The sequence below is a fragment of the Aquila chrysaetos genome, chromosome 3 (assembly GCF_900496995.4).
Source record: "Aquila chrysaetos chrysaetos chromosome 3, bAquChr1.4, whole genome shotgun sequence".
In the NCBI taxonomy this organism is placed as follows: domain Eukaryota; kingdom Metazoa; phylum Chordata; class Aves; order Accipitriformes; family Accipitridae; genus Aquila; species Aquila chrysaetos.
In genome coordinates this window covers 22,994,098-23,013,928 of record NC_044006.1, presented here as the reverse complement: position 1 = coordinate 23,013,928, position 19,831 = coordinate 22,994,098, and the positions used below count along the sequence as shown (strand labels likewise).

The following is a 19,831-nucleotide window of genomic DNA, read 5'->3' as shown; positions in this document are numbered from 1 at the left end:
TGTGTAGGATGCTAAGGCTATCTTTCCCTTTGGGCAAGCCAGTGAGTTGGGAGGATGGTGAATTTTCTATTAGAAGTGATTTTCTTTGCCCTAGAAGCTAATCACACACTTTACATTAAAACACAGGTATTGTGTGTGTGCAGTCCCGAGTTCCACAGTAGTAAGGCTTCAGTATAAGTAGCAACATTCAGGGCATCCCAGAACTGAAGTGGAATAGGAATGTGGTGAGTTCTGGGGGTTTGCCTATTACAGGTATATGTGCAGAGTAATCGTTAAATAATGCTCAAGAAATACTTGTAATTCTGGACCCCAGTTAGTGCTTAATGCCTGTGTCTGTGTGGACCTATAGAGCTCAAATAATGGACGTCTACAGGCTATGTTTCCCTCTTCAGTAGACTAGCTAGCAGCCTGATTGCAGGGTTGAAGTTTCTTATCTACCCTTTTGCTTTTCATTTTTATGTAGATCTGTTCACAATGGTAATGAGTAGTTCACTCCATTTCATAATTGTCTAAATGGACAGAAAGCTTTGGGAAAATGAGGCTATCGGGCTGCTTCAAGCAGCCAGGAAATACCTGCTGGAAAAGCGTTTAGACAAAGACCATCTTTCTTGCTTCCATCCCTGGAATATGATGAGGTTTTAGGCTTGTGGTTTGCTGAGAAAGGAGAATCCTAATGTAGTCATAGCCTCTTGGCTGGTTGTTGAACTAGATTAGGTGGCTTTTCTTGGAAGGGGTTTCCAGAATTTTCTTAGCCCAATGGAATGGGATGACTTTTCACATTATGGAGTTGCATATTTCTTTACCATTTAAAAAATGGGGGAGATACTGAATACACTGAGAATTTTAAACAGAGCACTTCCTACTTAAATAGAAAATGTAATGCTTTCTTGTGTGACGGTACATGTTCTATAGAATTTTATGTCTTTTTACATACAGTGTTACAAAATTTGCCAAGTGCTCACTGATCCTTGGCTTCTGAGAAGGGATGCAGACTTTCAGTTTGTGTTCTCTGTGCATATATGTATTACATGAAGCAAAATCAGCAATCAAGATTCACTAGTATTTAGCACGAAATAGCCTCAAGTTGATGAGCTTTAATTCCTTGCATTATATAAGCCTGGAAGTTAGCCTCCATGTGGTAGCCCTTTTCAGCAGAGAACGTTCCTTTTACTTAACTAGTAGGGAGCCAGCACTGGAATTGACCCTTTTCAGGTATTGTATGCTTTTTTTTTTTTTTTTTTTGAAAATAATTTTCTATTTATTGACCAACCATTTTCAAAGATTTTTTTTTTTTTAGATTCTCTGTTTTAAACTTTAGAGAACTAAGTGTCAAGGGGGAGTGTAATATGTGTGTGGGAAATGGGACAGGACTGAAAACCAGGGAGAGGAATAGGTGGCTCCATGAAGGAAAGTAGTAGCCTTTTTCCTCCTTCCTGCTTTCTCCAGAGAGTTTCCTTGTTTCTCTCATCTATTTTTGTTACTGTGCTCTTACCTAGTTCCCTTTCCTCAACTGCTTCAAAAGGTTGTGACAAGTTACAATGTTTTAATTCTGTTGTGGGAAATGGAAGAATTTTCCTGAGAGTGACTACTGAGGCCTTTTTGGCTTGGTTTGGTTTTTTGTTTAAGAAGGAGAGGGTATTTAGACTGCCCCTTTCTGGCTGTGGGCTGAGCACCAGCTGCTGGGTGGTGATGCAGTGGAGTCCCCTGAAGATGGTGAGGGTGGGTGGGTGACACAACCTGATGACCAAAGCTTGTGTTTTGAAGAAGGTTGCCCAAAGTCACACCTGGAGTGTAGTTGTTCGGCCGGACGCACCGCTTCTGCGCAGCGATTGTATCCCTTTTCTCAGAGTAGGCACTTCAGGGTAGCACAGCTGCTTCGAGCTGTTCGCAAGGTGTTGGCCTCCATCAGGACCACAACTCTGAAGCATGCACGATGCTCCAGGAACAATACTGTCTCTGGGTAGTTTCCTTGTGGTCTTCCTTGTCTTGACTTGTGTGTTCTGGCCTGTCCCTTCTTGAGCGCAACCCTGACCCTAGCATGGTTCATGGCAGGGTTGGGTTTTGACAAATTGGCACAGCAGTGGGCTGTAAACAAGAAACTGGCTGACAAAAGGTCCTTTGTGGTTTAGGTGTTCGGGTAATAAGAAGCTTCTTACGGCAGGTGGCAGTGTCTGCTGTAGAGACCTGGAAGTCCTTTTAACCTTGAACCGGAAGCCTCTGCCTGAAAACTAACCAGTGAAACCATAAAGGTTGAGGATGGCTTGGACCAGAATTCAGACAGACTGAAACTAAATATTTTAAGTTCCATGCAATGACTCTACTGATAAGCTGTGTTGTATTGTGTTTCTAAAAACTCCTGCAGATACCAGGCTTTGAGATTTGTAGAGTTTTTCTCTATGTATTTTATGTATGTTTGGGGGGTTTTTTTGTTTGTTTGTTTGTCACCTCCCCTCCCCGCCCTTGTCCCTTCTCTTTGTTTTAGGTTCTTTTCTCTGAATTTATTACTACTTTTTATGTGAAGTGATGCTGAAATTGAATAAGTGCTCCTTCTTTATCAGTCAAGCTAGGTTTCATTTCTATGGTAAGGTATGGCTGTTCAATCATAGCTGTAAACAGGTGAAACCCCAAAACTGGGTAGGGAATGGAGTTTGACAGGTGAGCTGCTCTAGGTGACCATGTTGTTTGGAATGAGATCTTCAAATCTGTCTACCTGTGGTTCATGTTGAACTTGGATTGAGTTGAAGTTAGTTCAACTGAGGTTGAATTGCTTGGTCATGAAGTGCTGGTGTAGTTCCACCCATCCAAATAAAACTGACAGCTAAATATATATTTAACACTGTGTGGGAAGTGACCTAGTGTATTGCATGGCTGCATGAATGCAAGATGAAGATGGCAGAGAGTGACAGCATCCTACACAATGCCTTGTGATCTGGGTGTTGTTATGTGCACGGAGGGGAGTGGCAGTCCTTGAGGTGCTGTGCCCCTTCGATGCTGTCAGTTCCCCTTGTTTTAGACCTCTCGCTCCATTTTCTCTTTGATCGACTCCTTGCTCACTTGTCGGCAGAGGAGGGGTGTAAGTGTACATCTGAAAATAACCAAGTGTACTCTTATCCTCACATTGTTGTCCTAAAAATTATGCCTCTTCCTTCCTGCCTGAAAAATTAAAAAAAGAAAGAATGAAAAAGCCACCCTCACTTCAGTCTCCACAATAAAAAGTTAATTTACTATGCTTAGTGCATTTTGTATGGATAGAGGTGTTGGCTAGAAGAAAGCAAACTGATGAAATAGTCGAAGGTATCCAGATCAGCAAGTCTAATAATTCCTCTAAAGAAACGTAAGCAAGCTGAAACAACCAGTGAAACTTTAGTGGATGCCTTAAGTTGGGAGGGAGGTTTAAGATGAGAGGTTTAAGATGCCCAGAGAAGGGGAAATACACCAGTCAGTCAAATGCCAATGTATGAAAAGAGATGGAACAAGCTAGTAAGTAATTCTTTAGTAACTACCCAAGAGATACTGAAGTAGGAAGAAGAACAAAAATGCAAAAGAGAGCTCAACTGGAGTGTTCTGCCCAGTTTTGTATCATCTTTATTGAAAGAGAAGATTAGAAACCGAAGCAACAAAATCATCAGTACAAAAGTCTTTCAAAGAACTTGGTTTAATCTTATTTAGAGAAAACAGAGAGGATGAGGGGGAATAATGTCAAAAACTTCTGCAAAGCAGACTGAGCAACTTCTTTATTTCCTGAGGAACAGGGCATGGAGGAATATATTTTTGCACCAAAATAGGTGAGGTGGGGTGTTCATGCACGTGCTGCATTTAAGCTAAGATGATAGCAAAGCAGTGGAATATGTAACTTGCAAAAATAATATGGAAAAGAACTAACAAATTTTCTTTGTTTATATGTAATTATTTCTATGAAGTGCTGACAGCTGCAGAGTTCTGCAGTATGCAAGAGCCTTAGCAAATCTTTCTTCTTAACTCTTCTCTTTCAAAAGCAGAACCTGGAGTGACCCATGCTGTAGTAAGAATCATGAGTTTATCGTTCATTTAGCTATTTTAGTTGGTTGTAATTTGCTTGTAGAAGTTTCTATTTGCCAAGGATGTCCAGAAAACTGCAAGTTTAAAATAGCTTAGACTACAAAAAACAAAATCTGTAACACAGCAACTTACAAGGATATGGTTCAACTGTATTTTGTTCTATCATTTTTTATTAATGATCAGTTAATTGTCTTAAGCTTATGGTATTACTTTAACTCAATAAAATCAAGGTACCACTTAGGACAAGAGGAAGTGCAACAGTTTCATATCTGTTGGACATCAGTTAACGTAGTCATAAACCACAAATAATGTCGTAGGTGTTCTTAGCAGAGAAGTTATTTAACTTAGCTGTTTATTAATATTTCTGATTAAAATTGCAAAGATAAAAACTATTTGGAAGCACAATCAGGGGCTTCTAGAAAATGCATCTGGTGTTTCAGGATGGGGGATGGCGTTAGTCTGCATACCTTCTCATAACAAATGCCTGCATCTCAGAAAAGGGAGGGGAGGAAGAGTGAAGGGGAAGGCTGCGTAATTGTAGCACTGAGAATATTGCTGTGATTTAAATGGCAAACTTATGTTTAGTCATACACAAGTGTGATTATGGTGTACTGTTTTTCTAAATAGGCAATTACATCAGAGCCTGCTCCTATTTCCTGCTGGTATATAGATTTTAAAATTGCAATAGAAGTTAATGACAATAGCATCATAATAAGTTGCCTTTCCAGTTACTCCTTAATATCTTTTCCAGTGGTTAGGCCTTTTGAATTGCTCAGAAACACTCAGGATTTGTTGTACGGTAGAGTAGAAAAATTGTCTTGGTTGACTTGTATTCCATGATAGTTCTTACTACTTTACTGTCTGTCCTTCACGTTCTCGTGGATTTCTTCTCCACAATAAAACTGTATGGGTTTCTTTTGTGTGTGTGCATGTGTGAGGTTTTTTTCTCCTCAAATTTTATTGGTAACTTCTTTTTCATTCCATTTTTTTCTACTTTTTATGATATAGCAAACCGGTTTACTTGTCTGCACAAAATTATTTGCCTGAAACTTTCTCTTTTTGTCTATAAAGTCAGTCCATTTCTTTTGAAATATTAATTAAAAGCTGAAAGACACTAAAGGTTTGAATTTTTCAAACATTTTTATTTCCTTGTTGCCAAGAAGCCCACTTCAGTCAGGCTGTGTAGACTCTTACATTTTTTCACAAGAGGAGAATTAACATTTCAGCCAACAGCCGCCCCCCAAACAACCCTAACAAAAAAAAAAAAAAAAAAAAACCAAAACCAAAACAAAACCAAAAAAAACCCAAAACAAACAACCACCCCATATTCTTAACAGTGAGAGCAGTTAGGTAATCCAAAAGTAGATATATAGATATAGATATATATAAAATCTTTATGTGTATGCATGTACACACAAATGTCTTTGAATGTTTAGTTGACGTCAAGAGGTATTTTTTAGAAGATCAGCTGGCTTTTCTGAGCTGAGATGGTTGCAGGCACTAAGATGGATGTTGTCAGCAATTAAAAAGGTAGCCAAGGAAGAAGAAAAGTTTGTAGTTACAGGTTAGCTCTCAGCTTTGAAAACACAGGAAACAGGTCTTGTTTCTCTGCGTAAGTTAGTAGTCCTCTGACAGGTCTGCAAGGACCTCTTAAAATGTGTGCAGGCTGACTCTCGCATTGCACAGGGCTCCATAAAAATAGCATTGCTGCACATGTGGGTACCTAATCCTAATAACTTTTGCACACCCACTTCTGCAGTGAGGTTTGGAGAACACTTACGTATGTGCAACAGTTAGCAGAACAGTCTAGATGAAAGCAGAGGAGAATACCTCCTGATAGGTAATAGCAGACTCCTTGAACCATAGGGTATAATGTAACTTTCCCAAGTGGTTTTTAGTTTTAATCAACAGGATCTTGTTAAGGGTATAGGCAGGAGGTTAACAGTATGAGTTCATCTTTTTATCCGCTGCCCTGATGTCTGATAGAATAGTAACATTCTTGCTGTCTTTAGTGCTTGAGAAGATGCTTATGACAATGCAACTTCTGGATTAGAAAGATGATAAAAAGAGGTAATTCATGGTCTGTAGATAAGGATGTGTTACTTCTTCATTCCCCCCTCCCTCCCCTCCCCTGACAGAGGTGAATTCCACTAGCATGCAGTGGAATTGCAGGTCTGCATCAGTCCTGCAATAATGAGTTTCTCTCTTAAGAAAATAGGTGTCTTTGTCAGGGAGCAGGAAGAGCAGGGCTGCCTTACAGCCCTGCCAGCAGCTGATGTGACCACAGGATGGGAAGGGCAGGATCCTTGTCGACAGAGCCCAGTCCCTTTGTTCCTGAGCAGGGCAAAGGTGCTGGCAGTAACGGTTAAAACTGACACTCCAGTGATCATCAGACAAATGCCAGGTACTGAGTGGGTCTGCAGTCAATCCAGGAAGGCCAGGCAGTGAGTCAGTATCAGCAGAGGACAGAGCTGGGCACAGACCTACCCTACAGTACTGCACAGGGGAGGACAAGGGGGCCTGTGTTTAAATGGGGCCACTGGGCAGAGGGTGCTGTGTGGGATGAATCCCCGATGAGCCTGGTCAGGGCAGGAGAGGCCTATGGGTGTGCTCAGGGCCCTGACGGTCTTTGCTTTTTACTGTGGATTGAGTCTTAGCACCAGTTGGAAGAGTTACGGCACTGGTTAAAGATGAGGCTGCATTGCACAGCACGTGAGCAGCCTTCCTTAGTGCTTGCTCTTCCAAAATAGGCTTAAATAGCTCTTTCTTAATTTGTGTGTGTTCTTATCTTTTTGTCCTGGCATGGAAATGGGCAGATTGATCCACTATGTATTTAATTTTAGATGGTAATTAAAATGTATATATTTAAAATTATCATGGCTGTTTTGGGTATTGACACACACACACATTCTTCATTATAGAACAATATGGGTTGGAAGGTACCTCTGGAGGTCATCTGCTTTGAGTTCTACTAAAAGCAGGTCTTTTAAAGTGAGTGCTCATGGCCTTGTTTAGTTGGGTTGTCAATCTTTCCAAAGATGGCAGATTTCCTAGCCTCTCTGCACCCCTGTTCCCATATTTGACCATCCTCACGGTAAAAAAGTTTTAATGTTGAATTGCAATTTTCTGTATTAAAACTTCTCAGCTGCCTCGTCCTAAATTTAAATCTCCAATTTTAATTGCAACATTTTGCAGTTGTTGATGTCTGTCGGTATCCATTTTTAAAACTGTGTGCAAACTTGGTATACTTGTGAACGTGTGGGACTGGCATCACAGAATGCAGGTCGAGATAGTGTCGAAAGGTGCCCTAAAAGTTCTTGCAGCCAACTTTACCAGTGCATCTTAGGTGTGAGCTGTGACACTGCTATTGCAGTCCTGGATTTCTTTTTCTTGGGAAAAATCTGCCAGCAGCAAAGGAAAAAAATATATAGTGGTACTAAACTGTGGTCAAAGACCAAGTTAAGGAGATATGTAAAACTTGCAAACTAAAAATAATCTGTCAAGTAGAACATAAAAAATGTCAACTGCTATTTGCACTAATGCTTTCTCCATACCCAGGTTGTAACTACCCTGTCTTGGTCAATGCTTACTTGCACTCTATTCCTCCCACCCCCACCTTATTCTTCAATAGATGAGTCACTGATTGTAGAGATTGGACTCTTTGTCCCTAAGAGTATGCCCTTGTATTTTCTATTTGGGGATAATTTGTGCTAGTTGCATCTTCTAAACTGGTTAGTATCTAGCTGTTCTTTACATGCAGAAAAATGTTGCTGGTAGCAAAACAAACTGACATCTTTGCTAGCTTTTATGTATAGTGCTCAATTTAAAGTAACTAACAGAGATTGTCCTCTTTCTCTCACCAGATGTGTGCAATAGTACCAATCTTCCTGAAGTTGAAATCATCAGTCTACTGGAAGAGCAGCTGCCTCATTATAAGCTAAGAGCAGATACAATCTATGGTTATGACCACGACGACTGGCTTCATACACCTCTCATTTCCCCTGATGCTAATATTGACTTAACAACTGAGCAAATAGAAGAGACCTTGAAATACTTTCGTAAGTCAAAAATCCAGAAATTGTACGCAGGAACAAATACCATAGTGCTATTTTTGTTACCTTCTCTGAAGTATCTGTGCAATTCTGTTACAACTGTGGAAAGCAAGAGAACTGTTTGTGATTTATTGCTGTGGTCTTCAAGTTTGTGGTAGATAGAAAACAAAGGAAACATTTAATCAAGAACAGCAGTTGCATTTGTAATTCGTGCGTGCACCTCTCCACATCATCAAATATTGGTGAAACTGAGATATTACTTTTTGCTTGTGATCTGTCTGGCAAGAGACTGAAAATTCTGTAGCTATACAACGTAGAAAACTTAGACCTGTTTCCATATTTGCTTTTTTTTGAACATGTTCTCTGACACATTGCACTGTTGTCTGATGGCACTGTGTGCCAACATTGCAGCGTGACACCAAATCATTTTTTCTGCAGCTTGAGCTTCTAGGAAGTACTTGTGAAAGAACCAAACTCTGAGCATTTGGTTGAGATGGTTTGTCCCTTGATTCTTTCATTTGTTCGTATTCATACTATTGGACAAAAAAGTACTTTTTGTGCCTGGAGGGAAAGCATGTAGGGTTGTGACCTTCTCGTTTTTTCATTCTTTTGTTTGAGCCTGTAGATGCTTTTATCATGGTGAATGGATTCTTGTCTCTCCTGGGTCCTTCCACTGTGGGTATTGACTTAGCTGTGCAATTAGAGAAGATTTCCGTGATTCATCCTCTACTTGCAGATTTATCAAGTAGTTTATGATCAAATGAGTCTTCCTTTTTTTTCCCCCCTCCCTGGTTTCACATGAAGATGCAATTTTGTTGCTCTTCTGAAAGTGTTGCATGTTAAAATAGTCTGCAGAGCAGCAAGCCAATAGGTTATATGCTAAAGCTACAGTAGTTAGATTTACATGGTAGTGGATTTACATAGATTATAGTAGTAGAGACATAGTGGGAAGCGGGGGAGGCAAGCTGAAGTGGATCTGTGGAATCAGTTGTACTACAACTCCTTGTTTTGTATCAGTCCATTAGTGCTGTTATAATAATGGCAGAAGTTGGCTTAAAGAAATGTTTTGAAATGTCAGGTTTCCAAAGTCTTCAGTAACCAGATTAGTCTTGTCTCACAGATAAGATTGTCTATGCAGATGGACTGTTGCAATAGCCATGGGAAAGATGTTTTGCTAGTGGGGCAAGGAAGTCAGAAATCCACATGGAAGCATCCTAACTCTTCCAACTGAGATGCTGGTGGGGCATGTCACTTGCAATGGTGCGTGACTGTTGGGGATGGATACAAAATGAAGCTACATAGAACAGAGGAATCAGATAGCAGTAGCTGCCTGGAACTGTGAGCACTTAAAAAATGTTATCCAGCTTTTAGCTTACAAGCATAATGACTGCAACTTTACCATGTTGCTGTGATTGAACATTTCATCCAATCAACTGGCTTGAATGAAAAAATTTTGAGTGTAATTCCTGCCACAACATATGTTTTCTGCTTTCATTGGGAAATAACTGCTTAAAGAAGAGGAACCGAGCAAGGACAGCTTCCATAAAGAAAAGTTTATTCCTTACTGCTTATATGCAGACACTTGTGTATAGATAGTAGTTTAAGAAGTTTAAGCAGATTTGGGTTGAGCCTTAGACCGATACCCTGGAAACTGAGATCTCTGACTTTACCCTTGTTCTGTTATTGTGAACAAGTCATATAATGCATCTATATATGAGAGTGCAAGATCATAAAACTTTGGCATGTTTGGAAATTATGTCATTGATTGTAAACATTGGTTTGTGGAAAAATTAACTATCAAAATAAAAAAATTATTTTAAGTAGGTTGGCAGAAAAGTCCTGTGAATTGTACCATCATTGCTTTGGAGAGTGTTTTCCAGGGTGTGGCTGCTTGCACAATGATTCATTTTCAGTGCTGCAATTAAGTCACTCCTTCTGTACCTATTTAGTATGTTTTAAAAACCTTGATGAAGGGGTGAGCAAATACTGTACCTTGTATATTGGAAAGTTTTAGTATTATCTTAGGAATTTACACTATTTTCCAAACAGTATCCTTGTGGTCTAAGAATTCTACAGATGTAGTTAAACTTAATAAATAACAAAAAAGAAATTTCATAATCTGTCAAAATTTTCCTTAACTGAAGGAAGAATTCCTTGATTATGCTGCAACACAAAAGGATTTGCTGCAAAATAAATACTTTTATCAGAATTAAAATGCACTACACATACAGATTGTTGCTATACCTTCTTCAGGCTTCTTAGAGACACTCAAAGATAGCTAAAATAAAATTGATATTGAAACTTGAGCTAGTGCAGAATATTTTTAGGTGTGAAATTAAGTCTTTTGCTTATGGTTCCTGGTGTTTAGTGTCGATCAGCTTTGAAACCAGGATGCTATATGAATAGTTAAGTCAGAGAGGGAGGGATATGTTGTGGCTTTATCGAGGAAAGGTTCACAGACTGAGAAATACTGGACAGCAAGGGGGATGTTTGTGCATGTTTTAATATATGTAAATATTGTGTATTGTCAATATATGTAAATACGATGTCTTTTGTAAGGCTTCCTGTTGTTTAGGGAGAGACCTTCTCAGGAAGAGCAACATTTTACAACCTTGCACCACAGCAGTTGAAGTGTAGCCTAAGTGAACTTAGGTTGGAAATAGTCTGAATGGTAACCCAATTCTGACAGTCTTGCACTGTAATGCATTATTTTAATGATGTTTGGGTACCTACTGTGAGCAACGAGAATTAGGGAAGGGGAATACTTCTGTTTTTCCACTGGTTATAATTGCACTCCCATGCCCTCATCCAAGGGTAGCAGAGGTTGATTTTGGGGGGTGGTAGTTGAGAGCAGCTTTTTCCCTTCTTTCTGCTGTAGGTTTTTAACACGCTTGTGGCCAGTTACCATACTCGGTGACTCTTGAACCTCTGTCTTGATTGTGAGCCATATCTCCAGCTCTGTCCCGACTCATTTTGTAAGTTTTGAACAAGATAGATGTCTGAACCTTTGAACCTCAGTACTGGATTACTCAAAAATACTTCGAGGCCCACAGAAGTAGGAAAGTGGGATGTTCCAAATATATATCTGTATATATTAAAAAAAAAAAGTGTGTGTATATGCATATATAATAAATACACTTAGTATATGTGTATCAATGTACAATTGGATTTGTAGTTATGCTTTTGAGAGAAGTTTAAAATATAGTGACCAAATTTTAAATCTCTACTCAAAAGGAAAATAATTCCTCAAATGTATTTTTGGTTAAGTCTTGTAAAGGGCCCTGAAGTTGATTAAAAAAATGTGGCCATCTTAAGCCTAGTAAGTAAACTGATTCTGAAAATAAATACCTTTTAAACTGTACTATCATCTTCATTTGTTCCTGCTTTAGAATGGCAACACGAAAGGGAGAAAACTCATTTGTCAAAAAGGTTATGTAAAAAGCTCTAATTGATTTGCAACCCCAAACCAAAATTTGAAGCTGCACTCAGAAAACAGTGCTGTAATTCTGCATGGACTATCTCTTTCTGAGAACTGTACTTCCAAAGAATTTATTTGCTGTTTAAAATGTCATTTGTAGATGAATTATAGTACATGATTTCTGTATTAGATACATGCACTTACATGTTCACATATACCCATTGCACTTTTTATAATTTGTTCTCATCATCCATCTAGTATTCTCCTTTTCTATAAAACAGGCTTGTTAATAGGGATCTTGTGATACTGTGTACCTATTTGTCTGTGATTTTTAGTTTCTGAATAATACGTTTATATTTAATAAGAGAGGCTGTGTGGTTGTTTGGATAGATTCAGGTGTCTCCAAAGACCATTATCCGTGAAAGAATCTAAATCACTTGTAGTGACAGTATTCTGTAGTTTGAGTGCATCTGTGTGTGTTTGTTCCCAGGAGAGTATCCATGAGAAATATTACTTTCAGGAGTGATTCAGCATATGTGGTAGGTAACTAGCAGCTGCATTGCTGTCCTTTAAAGTAGAAGCACTGAAATGATTGAGTTTTCTGAAGAGCTGATGGGTGTTTGGAGTGGTATATTACCAAGCTTGTAAAGTATACAGATGCATTTTCATTCAGTTAAAAAGTAGATTAGTAGCTGTTAATGGTCACGCACACTTGTTTTACTGTGACTGAACAGGTACTGTTTCAGGGGACAGAGAGGGCTGGGTTTCCTTTTTGCCATTAGAAGCATATCACAAGGGAACACTTGCATTTAGGAAAACAGTGAATCATTTTTTAGTGAAAAGAGAAATTATCTCTTCTGGGTTGCAAAATGAAAAGAGTGTAAATGCTTTTAATAGGGCCACTGTCTTAATGGACACCTCCATTTCAGTTCCTGATTTTTGTTGATTGCTTCTTTAAGTCTCTTTGGGTTTGTACATCCATCTTTAATAGAGCATAATGACATATTAGACCCTACTGTAAAGGATGCATGGAGTACAACTGCTCTTAAAAGTAACTTATTATTCACAAAGTGCCATCTGTTCTTGTATTCTATTATTTCTTCTTAAAATATGAAAACAAGCACTGAACATGTACTGAAAGGTAAGCACAAGGGTGGATGGACTAAGACAGAGCTTCAATGCAAAGACAGAGTAGGGAAGCCACTGTGGTCTGGAAAGGTTTTCAGTAAAATGAAATACCTTCTGCAGCCTGTGTATAATGAGAAACTATAAATTAAACTAGTTTGATTACTGAGCTCCAGACTAGTAAGACTTGTCATATAAAAGTCTATACAGGGCAAGTATTTATGCTACACTCCTTTCTTGGATGGCCGAGTGCTGTATGCCAGTGATGTGCATTTAATACCGACTCTTTTCTGGTTCTCCAGTCTACTGAACTTGTTCTGCTTAATCTTCTAACCGTGTGTAGTGGTTACAACTGAGTCAAGATATGACCTATTAAAATAAAAAAAGCAATGAGATTTTTGAGGGCTGTGGATGTGTGTATGCATATGGTGATTTCAGTAATTACAGAAAACCTAGGTTCTCTGTTGAGCGCCTCTCTGTTGTCTGTCAGTAAACCAAATTTACAAACTAGTTTTTTCTAGTATTCAAATAAATTATGGTTTTGCTTATTAGTTCTGTTCTTGTAGGCTTATGTAGATATGTAAGTTGTAATACAAGATGAATCAAGGATAATAATGCTACAGACCTATAAAATGAGCTAAAATCAATTCTTCAATCCCACCTTCAAATTTCTTAAATTCTTTGTGATACTTGGGTGGTATTTTAATCTTTACAATCGCAAAGCGTTGATTTCTGAAAAAACTTTGATTATTGCTTTCTTGGTATTTTGCAGTAATGAGGACCGTTCTATCATTATGACTAGAATCTTGGGTACCTCCATACTCTTTTCACTGTGGAAGGCAAACTTTATTTAAGTAAAAATGTCTCTGAAGCATGGCAGCCTTATCATGCTGAGGCTAGTAATGTTCTGCAATTTCCAGCAAGGTGTTATACTGCCTAAACTCCTTTTAATAGAATGCAGGATGTGCATCACAAGATATATCAACAGGAGTGCTGGTCTTGGCTAGTGTAAATTGAGTTGATTTCTCTGTAGTGGGAAAGAAAACTATGTGCCAAGGGAGTGTTTGGATCCTTTGTCTTAAATCTCTCTCCACAACCTGCATCAAAACTTTTAGGCAAAGTACTGATTGCAGTTGGCTATTTCATTCCTATGGGATTACTTTTATAGAACTCACTGATTTTGATTGGAATTCAGATGACTTGACAATAAGAGATATGCTTGTATTTTAAAATCTAGCTTTTAACTTTTAATAGTATTCTGTTAAGCTTCATAAGGCTTGCACACTGAATGTTGTCATTGTAACTGTTCTGTATGAACATGTGAGGTTTGAAATCTGAGCAGTTAAGCAAGAAGGGCATTTGATTTCTGAGTGACTTAGGAAAAATATCCTTGCAGTTTTTGGACTACATGCTGAGATTGATGCTGGTTTATAACCTGCTGGTGGAAATGGGATGAGTTTCCTTTTGTGTTGATCCATACAGGATGAGTCAAAAATGACCCTTAGCTATACTGCTATGGCTTGTCAGAGTAGAGTTTTCTGCCTTCCTGTGGCTTTTAGGTTTTGAGATCCTCAGTCCAATCCCCAACCACAAAGGCTGGCAGTCACAGAATCTGCTGGGCAGTGTCACTCAAGAGCATGGCACAAGGTTACTTAGCCCTCCTTTTTAATTAATTTTTAAAGATATTGGTAGAAAGATGAATGTTTAAATATCTAAGCATTTAAATTTTTTAGCAACTTTTTGGGGGGACTTAAGCTATAACCCACGATAGGTGATGCAGAGAATTAGTTCTTAAAATTTAGTTGGCAATTGGGAGATTGAGTCTTCATCTTTGGGGAGGAACTGAATAGTCTATTAGGGCTGCATCCAGTCTTTTACATTCTGAAAGTCCAAAGCACATCTTTGTCATTATTTTCTTCATATGCTTCAGATGGAAGACTCAGCCAGTCCCTACCAAATCAACAAAACTGATCTGATCCTAAAACATAATCAAATAAATCAAATGTCACCTCACCGGTCTCACTAAACTCTTGAGGCAGAGTGCCTTTTAAGCCAATCTAAAATGTGCTGCATGAACGTATGATGCAGCAAAGTGACATTGCATCTCCCTGCCCCCACATCAGGGAAAGTCAAGCATGCTTTTAGCTGATGGCTAGGGAGAGGTCTATGTAAGAGCCAAGCCTAGAGCACAGCTCTCGGAGCGCAGCTACCAGAGGCAGCGAACAGGCACAGTGGTTTGCCCAAGAGTCTGGGTTCTGCCTTGCCAGCTTATGGGGACAGGGCCCAGGATCATCTGGGGACTCCTGGGAACCTTCTGAGAAACTTGAAGGTGCTTGCTCCTGCCAGGTAAGGGGGGCCACAGGGGTGTGGGCCTCAGGAAGCTGTAGTGGCTTCTGAGAAGCTGTCAGCTGCCCTTGATCCAAGGGTGCTTGGAGCCTTCGTTGCAGCTGCTGCTGATTAGGGATGGTCAAGCACCTTTTTAGCTGGTGCTTGGGAGAGCCCTGCGTAAGAGCCAGGTTTGGAGCACAGCTCCCACAGACAGCTGACAGATGTAGGAGTTTGGAAGGGTGCAAAGAAGGGGTCCTCATCTGAGTTCAGGACAGACTAAATCTTCAGATATGGTGGTGATGTGCCACAGGGTGCATTCCCCAGGTTTTGGAGCACCTGTCCCTGCCAGGGCAGAGACTTTAACCCAGACAGAACTTCAGATGGTGGATGCAGCCCTGCAAGTCCCAGGCTGCTGCGAGTGACTAGGACCTCTCCCTGAGGCAGGGAGAGATGGCCTTTTTTTATGCTGCTGTTGAAGAGCTGTCACCAAGCGGAGAAGTTAAGAGAGGAAATCAGCAGGCTACGCAGTGTCAGGGAGGATGAGAGACATAGATGCGTTCCAGGAGGAGTGGCTGAGACACCAGAGGATTGTGCTCCCATTCGGAGGTACCTTGACAGGCTGGAGAGGTGAGTCAAGAGCCTTGTGCAATTCAACAGAGGGAAGTGCAAAGTCCTGCATCTGGGGAGGAACAAGCCCATGCACCAGTACATGCTGGGGTCTGCCCGGCTGGAAGGCAGCCTTGCAGAAAATGACCTGGGGGGTCCTGGTGGACACCAAGTTGAACATGAGCCAGCAGTGTGCCCCTGCTGCAAAGAAGGCTAATGGTGTCCTGGGATGTATTAGAAAGAGTGCTGCCAGCAGGTTGAGGGAGGTGATCCTTCCTCTCTACTTGGCACTGGTGAGGCCACGCCTGGAGTGCTGGGTCCAGTTCTGGGCTCCCTGATTCTATATCCCTTCAGTGTAATGCAGCTTGCATTCCTTTCCTCTCCTAGGAAGCTGCAATCATGACCGTCAGTGGGTTTTTTCCTTCCTTGTTAGAAAAATAGGTCACACTACTGTAATATTTTTGCCTATCAAATGAAGCATGATGTTAAGTTCAACTTCATTTTACAAATGTTTTTGCTGTCTCCAGGAGAAATATAACCACAAAAAAAATAGAGACTGTAGTTTACATTATTTCTAGATGGTGAACAGTTTAAAAAACTGATTCTTTAAAGCTTTACTCTTCTTCATTTCTTTATGCTGGATAGGGATATATTGTCTTAAATGTCTGGCTCTTGCTATCATGGTGTCATTTACAGTATTTAAGTTTGCCTAGTGATACTTTAATTAAACTGTGCAGCTGGTTTTGCAGGTAGGTTGCTGAAGACCACATCAATTTTGATGTTATACAAATGCAGATGTAGCACTCTCCAGTAATAATTTGGGGGAAGGGAGAAGTAATGCTCTCAAATAGGTTTTGTCCTTAAGTAATTTAATTTCATCTGTCTGCCCCTGTCTCACACTAAATCATTTTGTTTCAGATGGAGAACAGTTAGACTCTTCTTGGCATCAGAAGAATCTTTTGTAGGTGACGTCAGTGTGCCCTTATGATGTTCAGAAGGGACCAGCTCTGTCCCATCTGTAGGAAGTATCTGTACCATTTTGAACCCTTGGATACCAATCCCATTTTGACGAAGGAGAGTCAATCAAATCTGAAACACCCATTTTTCTAAATACCAATTCTGAAAGTTGCTGATACAATGCTTTCACTGCTCTGGTTCCACTCTTTTCAGGTTAAGCATGCCACAGTGACTTCTTGCTAAGCAAAATACTACACTGGAAGAGATCTCTGTCCTAAGTTGCAGAGTTGTTTGCTCTTACTAAATGTGCGGTCACAGGATGACTCCTGTTCAGTGTTCTTATAGAAGGTGAAACACCAGTAACTCTTCAGTAAATGAGATCCCAATTTAGAAATAACAGTACACCAGCCTGTCCTTGAAAATCAGGTGGGCTTTTAAATATGCTTGATTTCCTTTTTAATAACTTTGGTTTTTTTAAAGGCAGTTTAAAAATGTCAGTTTGCAAAGTAAGTATTGTGGTAATGCCTGACTATTAACAATATGCATTGCATAGTGGTGGACTGTACAGCTGCTCCTCTGATAAAAAGGACTCCATATGATGGGATGGGCAACTTTATCCTGACTGGTGGCGACTGTGTTGGAGACTGTAGAAAATAATGAAAGGATATGGTGTTTAATTATCTGAACGTCCTGATGTGATGCTGTAGCCAAGAGAAAAAATGTGACCCAGAGTTAACCAAATGGGAGGTAATACACTGTTCCAGCTTCCATGGAAATACTCCATCCGGTTCCAGTGTTCAGTTTCAGAGGATCCTCCTGGAATTGGAAAAGTTTTGGAGAAGAAAGCTGAGAATGACTCAGCATGGGAACACATGATTTATAGTGACATACTATGTAATGACACTCTTTGAATACTTTATTTGCCAGCAGAGATGACTTGCTGCTGCTCTGCACCCTAGCAACATAGTTCACTGCATCCTTGAGTGGGCTGCTACAACTTTCTTAAGAGGGCATGTTTATAAATGGGGTAGTTGAAATTATCTTTGTAAAAAATTCTCTTCAAACAAGGAAAAGGGTTTGTGTGATTTTTATAACCTGGCTAATTTAGGCAGAAAAGTTTAGTGTTGACCTACAGCATGGATTTGTTCCAGCAAAAAGGAAGGAGGAGAGGACTCGTGAGCTTTTCTATCCAACTTTTCTGCCTAATAAAACCCCTTTGTAACGGCAAACTTAAGCAGTGCTTAGTCTAGCTGATCACAGTTGGCTGCCAGAATTCTTTATCAGTGTGTATATTTTGTTCTGTGAAGAACAAATAAAAATGTTTTTTTAGTTTATTTTAAAACTAAACATAGAAAAATAGAACAAAATCTAGCAGCTGGAAGGGAATGCCGAATGAATGTGAATAACTATGTTTAGCTTTGGAACAGGAAAAAGCAGCAAGTCCCTTAGTCACAGATCTATTACATGAAACCTTTCTTAATCTCAAGTTTTACATGAACTTTTAGGCAAGTAACACAGTAATAACCCCAGCCAAATGTAGTGCTGTAATACGGAGATTTGAATACACAGAAGTTCAATGTTTGTAGCAGCAGTCCACCACAAAGATGTACCGTTCTGGTACGTTTTGCATCAGATGAGTCCGATACACAGCTGTAGGAAGGAAAAGTAGGGCTGCAGAAGTTGAAAGTTGGTTCTGCAAGTATGTAGCTGCTTTGGTGGCCTGGTCAGACTTTCATGTTCAGCTTGACAACCCTTCCAGCTCCCGCTTTATAGAGCTACAATTTCTCAATTTCTCAGCTGAAGGGATGCTTGTATGTGGATACCTGGATATATACCATTCTGTCTGTCCAGGGTTTCTGTCTTCATGTTGGGAAGATGATATGCTTATCCCATATTTCCAAGTCTCTTGAAGAGTTCTGAAATCATTTCACCACACAGGTGATTTTCTCTACAGTAAAATAATGCCTTTCTGGATTACACCAATATGTTTCAAATCAGATCTGTAGAAAACCAAACAAACAAAAAGCCCCAAACCCCACCTTGAACTATTTTTATCCTGTCTCATTGAAGGGGGGTTTGTGTGTGCAGGGAAATAGAAGAAAATTCTAGCATGTCGAAGATTTCCTTTGTTTAAAGTGTCAGGAAGTAAAAAGGAGAGAGTCCCTGCAGCAATTTAAGCTGGTAGCCAATGTTCATTTTTTATATTTTTAAATGCTTGTTTAAGAGCATTACCAGACTGAAATTACCTTTTGGACAAAAATAATACAAGTGGAACAAATAGCTTATATGCAGAGCAATTGAGTTAATGTTGCCATAGGAACCTTTATTTTTCTCTGACAGTATTTTAACAGTGTAGCCTTAATTGCATTTAGTAGCATGTGCAGTTCTTGCCTTGTGAGTACGCATAACTGAAATTCTGCAACACTGAGCTAGGGCTGGAGTGCCTTGTCACATTCCTCTGTTTCAAGATGGCACAGTGTGAGGGCAGAATGATCACATTTGGCAAAAATGCTTGCACTATTCAAAATATGATTTTTTTTTTAAAAGATGTATGACCTTTGCATGTCCAAAGGTTTTTAGTGGCTTTTATGTAATCCTTTGTGATTTCCTGACCTGAAGTTCATGTACACTTATTGTATTGCTTTCACATCAGTATTGGGCATAACAAAAATCTAATCAGCTAAATGAAGCCAAAAATAACGCTATTTCTGTCAAAGTGAAAGTAAGTTTTGTTTTACAGACCCTTGTTATCTCAGTGTGCCTCGTGGTTTCAAGAGGGCTAAGATTAGCTTGATGCAAAAGCAATGGCTGGAATAGCCTCTGTCCCCTCTGCGGGGAAGGAGATAAGAATGATTTTTGTGCTTTTCATGTATAAGGCTAGAAGCTAATAGGGCATGAAGATTTCCTGGCCTGTGGTGGGTATGGAGGGGCAGAAGCTGAAGACAACAGCCTTCATTCTGGCAGCCAAAACTCAGGTGCAGGCCATTCAATTCTTGTTGCCTTTGCATTTTGGTATCCTATAAATGGCGGGGGGGAAGTGCCAGTAAATGTGGTGGTGCCTTGATTAAGGCTGTGCTTCTTTGCTTTGAGTTAGCCTTCCAAGAATGGCAGCACTTCCAGCCTGGAGCAGGTTGACTTACTTTACTTGGGTGTTACACCAACTCAGTTGTCCACCAGCAATCACTGAAGTACAAACATTGGATCTCCTCATCTCGAGACTGACTTCAGGAGAGCTGCAGGTCTTGGCCCCAGGTGACTAATACTGGCTTGGGGAGGAGAGAAGACAGGGACATATGAATAAAGTTGA

The 19,831-nt window shown here is 39.9% G+C and overlaps 1 protein-coding gene across 9 annotated transcripts in view; it reads left to right on the top strand.

The window, feature by feature from the left end:
• Nucleotides 1-19,831, top strand: part of TRAK1 (trafficking kinesin protein 1) — a 140,533-nt gene that overhangs the window by 58,258 nt on the left and 62,444 nt on the right. For all 9 annotated transcript variants that reach the window (XR_003922566.2, XR_005932034.1, XR_003922565.1 and 6 more), the window contains exon 3: nt 7,902-8,096. Coding sequence is in view for 5 of the 9 variants with exons in the window: in XM_030007985.2 (XP_029863845.1) it covers nt 7,902-8,096 (195 nt within the window). In the remaining 4 variants the exon portion in view is untranslated. The remainder of the gene's footprint in view (nt 1-7,901; nt 8,097-19,831) is intronic.